The sequence below is a fragment of the Toxotes jaculatrix genome, chromosome 2 (genome assembly GCF_017976425.1).
Source record: "Toxotes jaculatrix isolate fToxJac2 chromosome 2, fToxJac2.pri, whole genome shotgun sequence".
Taxonomy (NCBI): domain Eukaryota; kingdom Metazoa; phylum Chordata; class Actinopteri; family Toxotidae; genus Toxotes; species Toxotes jaculatrix.
In genome coordinates, this window is record NC_054395.1 from 28,980,743 (window position 1) to 28,986,077 (window position 5,335).

Below are 5,335 nucleotides of genomic sequence, written 5' to 3' on the forward strand. Positions count from 1 at the left end.
CTAACTTACATGTATTTATTTATTTATGGGTTTCAATTTTAATGCAGTGTAATAATTTCATTTATGACAGGCTAAACGTAATTTCTTTGCAGAAACGGTAAAGGCTGCAGTTGTATGTATGTCAGTGACATGAATAAGCTCTATAACATGAATTTGACATGTGATGGAATTTCAAACTTTGCTGTCTTTTTGACAGTGTCACACATTTCAGAGTGGCATTATCTTCTGAGGGAATCCAATTTTGTGGAAAAGAATAACGTAGATACTTTGTGAGATGTGATATGAATATCACACATTTATTACATGTATCATGTAATCTGCAACAACGGTAATATAATGTGTTCAGAATATTTGTGTTCAATACAAATGTGAAAATTACTTGTTTTGCATTATGTGCATTCTGAAATGTCACCATGTTTGAGGTTCCTGTACCTTTGCTGAACTTTATTAAATTCACATGTGATCAGATCTTTTCTTTACTGTGCTCATATAACAAAAGAATTTCCTCATGTACTTCGGGTCTGGGACTGTTTATCATGCTTAGGGCTGCACCTCCACAAAGCAATGGTTTAGAGTGCTGGTTTGTTTGTGGGTGTCTGAGGGAACCGTGAAAAAAAACTGCCATAAGCAGTAGAGGCCAGCAGGGGGCCCAACAGCAAAGTTTTGCCAAGGGGTTCCCCAGGAGGTTGATCCAGCTTCAAACACAAGTAAAAGTCCTGCATTCAAGTTGTGCTTAAATAAAATAGAATATAATGTAAGAATATAAGAGTGACATCTTTAAATCTTTGAAAATGCTCTCTTGAGACTTTTTGTTTTGTTTTGTTTCTGTTTTTTACGTCTGTAAATTTGACTGGCTGGTGCATTTAATTCTGATGGGGAGCTGGCGCGTCCAGCAGGCGGCGACACAAACATCCCGGAAGTGATTCTTTTGTTTCCTGGTCAACAACTCTTCCTTTCCTGTCGGCCATTTGTCGTATACGGTGGGTTTCTGTCGCGCTCTCGTGTTAAAACCTTTAAAATCGTTCGTATTTTCCTACATAACCTTTCTTTCTGTGAGATTTATCAAGGCTGATGTGACTGTGTGTTCGTAGACCGTGTGTCGTTGGTGTTTGTTCCCGAAATTGTTTGTAAATAGCAAAAGTTTGCGGAGTGTGTGAGCAGCCACATGCGGCCGCGATGTGCGGTCCTTAGCTAACCGATGCTAGCTGTCTAACGCCGTCAGGGCACGCTGAGGAAGAAGTGGAATTTTTGTGGATTTATTGTGACATTTTTGTGCAGTTTTACGCTCAACGTTTAAAAAATATGCGGCTGAAAACAAACTCACACGGTCTTTTATGTGTTAGCTAGCATGTGTGTGATCGGGGTTACAGTAGATAGCACGGGGGACAACGCATCTAATCCTCTCGGGTCTTTTTGGTCTAAATTCATTTCTTTCAGGTTTGTAGGCGACCACCTGTGCAACCTTTTAAACATGCAGAACGACGCTGGTGAATTTGTGGACCTCTACGTCCCACGCAAATGGTGAGTTCTCTTAACATTTACCGTGAGATGGAGGATTTCTGGGGAACAGCCTGTGATTACATGTAACACACATGGTTACTAACAGAAAAGGTTGTTTGGGGGTTTTTCATTGAGGCTCATCTGAAAGTTTATCTATTTATTTTTCCTTCAGACCATTGCTGCAGTGTCAGAGGATGAATGACAGGGTGTCCAAAAGTCTAAAACTCCCAAAGCAGATTCAGTTTGATTAAAAGGGCATTAAAAAGTCTTTAACCAGCCATAGGAAGCAAAGTCATATATTTTACAGTATTTTGACATTATATTCATATAATATTAAACTAACAGTGGACTTGTTGATTGTGCTTTAGTCAGGAAGCTCATCGTCTCACAATTGTGGTGTGATGTAAAGATAAACTTTACAGTAATTACAATAAAGCCACTGGCCTGTACAGTCGTTTAAGATGAAAAGATCAAAGTTTTTTTTATATGTGGTGTTTCATAGGTCTTCATAGGTATTTAACCTGGGGATCCCTGTAAAAACCCAGGAACTTTGTTGCCATTTGAATCACATGAAAACTAAAGTACCAGTAACACTGCATTTGTGTTTTGCAGCTCTGCTAGCAACAGAATCATTGGAGCCAAGGACCATGCCTCCATCCAGATCAACATCGCTGAGGTAAAACAAAAATCTTAAATCTGATCAAATTGTGTTTCACAGAAGTGTATGAAGCTGCGTCAGTGTAGCTTGAGTCAGTTGTCAATGTCAATTATTTGTAATAATGCTAATAAAGTCCCCAAGATTTGGTATAAGCTACGGCTGAGTGAGAATCAATCTTAAATCTTTTTTATTTAAGTAAGCCAGACATTATGCGTGTTTCATGTTAATATGGGCAGATATAAGTCAGTAAATATCATAAATTTAACTTTTTCTCATTTTTTGTTTTGGAAAAACATTAATAGTTACACATTTTCCTTCCTGTCAAAAATGCAGTGTTGACTGGTCCCCCAAAGATGGTTGTTGCTCATAAAAATTAAAGAGATGCCACTCTTTATTTGTGATTATTACCTTTAAAAAAAAAAAACAGCTTACAGTTCCACAGTCTAATCGTGTGCTGACACATACTCTACTGTAACAGAACTTTCAGAAATCTGAAACTGCACAACTGGTTTAAAAACAGTGAAAAGTGTTATCACCGCGTATCATGATTGCAGGTTGTGCCGTTGTCAGTTTTTCGAGATGCAAAACTGTTGTGAAACCAATTTTCAGTCAGATCTTTATTTTAAGAACTTGAGTATTAACAGCTTGAATTAACCAAAAGCCCATAGGTTCCCTGTGCTCAGCGGTTGTTTTGGAGTTACTTATTGTGCTCTGTCCTCTGCAGGTTGACAAGGTGACCGGTCGTTTCAACGGTCAGTTTAAGACCTACGCTATCTGCGGCGCCATCCGCCGAATGGTAAGTCAGAGCTGAGCGTCTGCAGCATTGTAATTTGCCTCCTGTCTCATGAGCACAGGAAACCTTTTTGAGAGTCAGTTTGTCATGAACCTAATTCTTCCCTGGTGATTCCTGGTGTAATGTACTCATCAGAAATATGTCAAGGCTGGTTTGTCAAACAGAAATTCTTTTTTTAAAAAGAAGTCACTAAGTACCAAGTGTGGATCAACTCCTGTTTTCTGTTTTTGTCAACAAATATTTAATTAATAAATGTTCCCTCTAATTGAATTAGAATTGTGTGTTTAAACATTATTTGGAGCTCTGTACACTGATAACTGCAGCAACGCTCCAGGCCTGCCAGTTTATTGGCTGGGCTCAGAAGGAGATGTTTCCCTGTCTGCAGTGGAAACACGTTTACCTCAGTGTGTTGGGTTGATGTAACACAGTGTAGAAACCTGCCGCTACACTTAGGTTTGTTTTTTTTCTCTTCTTACAGGGTGAGTCTGATGACTCCATCCTGAGGCTGGCAAAGAATGACACCATTGTCGCAAAGTAAGAACCTGTTCTGACTTGTTGCTACAGTTCAGCTGCCTCACCTGAGAGTTCAGTGTGTGTCTGTATTTGAAATGGAAATATTGAATATAAATCAGGCATGAATGAGGACAGTGAATCATAGTTTATCTGTAGCTTCCATCATCAGTGTGCTGCATCTGAAGTGTATCCATGTGCAGGGATCAGAGGTCAAACTGATGTAGTGCTGTATGTATATACATATGTGAAGCAGGTGTTGTTCCTTTGAGGCAGCGAGAGCATCGGTTGGCCGTCATGTCAGACATTTTGACTGGTCGTTGTAGGAAAAACACAGATGTCACTAAATAACAGTGACGACGGCTCAGATCTGTTCTCGTGTCCCAGTCAGTCTGCACCCACACCTGTGCTTTTCCAACTGTGACATGTCGAAGTGCTCAGGCAGGATCAGAGTTTAGATCAGTATCTGCTGACAACCTGGATTTGGCAGCTAAAACGTTTTTTTTCCTCTTTTCACAGGAACTTTTGAGTGTGACGCTGGAGCTGTGGGAACTTTGTAAAATAAAATGGTGGAAAAAACTGTCATTGCCGTCATTGTCATTGTTGTGGTTTCTTAATAACTCATGAAAGACGTAAACAGGTTGTGTTTCCTACAGTATCAGTTAACTGTCTTGTTTAGTATCAAGCTTTCAGGTAATATTTCAGTTCAGTGGCGCGTCACCAGTTTTCAGCCTTCTTCCTCTGCGAAGATGTCAGCCGATGTTGCCTGACATGGAATGAACCGGTAAACTTTTGTGTTGGCTGATCCCTGTTTGGGGTCAGTATGATCTGAGTACAATAAAACTTAAAAAAACTAAAAATACTACACTAAATAACTACAACACTACATAGCAAAAATGGTAGAAATAAGATGTTAATGTTAATACATGAAAAGTTTCTGGATCCAAATGGGGGAGTTAAAGTTTCCGTGATGTTAGAGCACTGTGGGTGAAACACGCTGCTCGAGGACGGTTAAGCAACGAGCTTAAAACAACTATTCGGTCAATTTTTCAGGGACATGGTTCTCGACAGAAAAAAATACGCAAAGCAGGTTAACAACACAAAAAGGTGAGACTGATAAATCTAATCAGATATGAAACCAAAGTTTGACTCCAAGACTTCAGATTCTAAACTTTTTCATAGCACTTCTAAAAAATGTTGATTTGGAAAAACAAATGCTCCGAGCGAAATGATGCCTGCACTGGCTGAGAGTGTTCAGGTGGCTTGTATTGTAACGAGGTACTGACTATAGACTTGTAGTAACTAGAAAGTTCAGTGAATCTTTTGGCTGCTACAAAATAAGGTTGCAAAATAGTAAATTACAGGTTGTGGAAACCACCTCAGAATAAAAGAAACCAGTTTAGTGAATATTTGTGCTCTGAGTCCTTTAAGTCTTTTAAAACAGCTGCTGATAAAACAGGTAATGTTTCTATGGGGTTAGTTTATGTTTAATGAACTGCAACAATTCCAGATGATTTTCTGGATTCACAGAAATCCATCCCTGCTTGTGGCTCATTGTGAACAGCAGGGGGCAGCGTGTGACAAGAAATGAAGTTTTCTTCTAAACCAGAAAAACCTGTTTTCATATTTCCAAAATGATAACAAGCCAAAGACCTGAACCACAGTGTGAGTGAGCCGTTACTACTTTCACTGTTTTGGTGTTTGAATGAGATTTTAAAAAAAAACAGGAAATTTCATGAATGTCAGCAAGTCTGTGCTCCAGTTCCACGCTAAAACATAGTGTTGACTAAGAGTGATGACTGTGATTGTGTTTCAACTTATTTTCATACTCTTTGTAAACGAATGGAGGTTTTGACTGTTGGAAAAACTACTTC

At 39.1% G+C, this 5,335-nt stretch overlaps 1 protein-coding gene across 1 annotated transcript; it reads left to right on the plus strand.

Moving 5' to 3' along the window:
- Nucleotides 1-931: 931 nt before the first annotated feature.
- Nucleotides 932-4,112, plus strand: rps21 (ribosomal protein S21). Its single transcript, XM_041046004.1, has 6 exons — nt 932-980; nt 1,438-1,521; nt 2,113-2,176; nt 2,883-2,954; nt 3,430-3,485; nt 3,981-4,112. The coding sequence occupies exons 2-6, from the start codon at nt 1,472-1,474 to the stop codon at nt 3,988-3,990; spliced, it is 252 nt and encodes an 83-aa protein (XP_040901938.1). The 5' UTR covers nt 932-980; nt 1,438-1,471; the 3' UTR covers nt 3,991-4,112.
- Nucleotides 4,113-5,335: the final 1,223 nt, after the last annotated feature.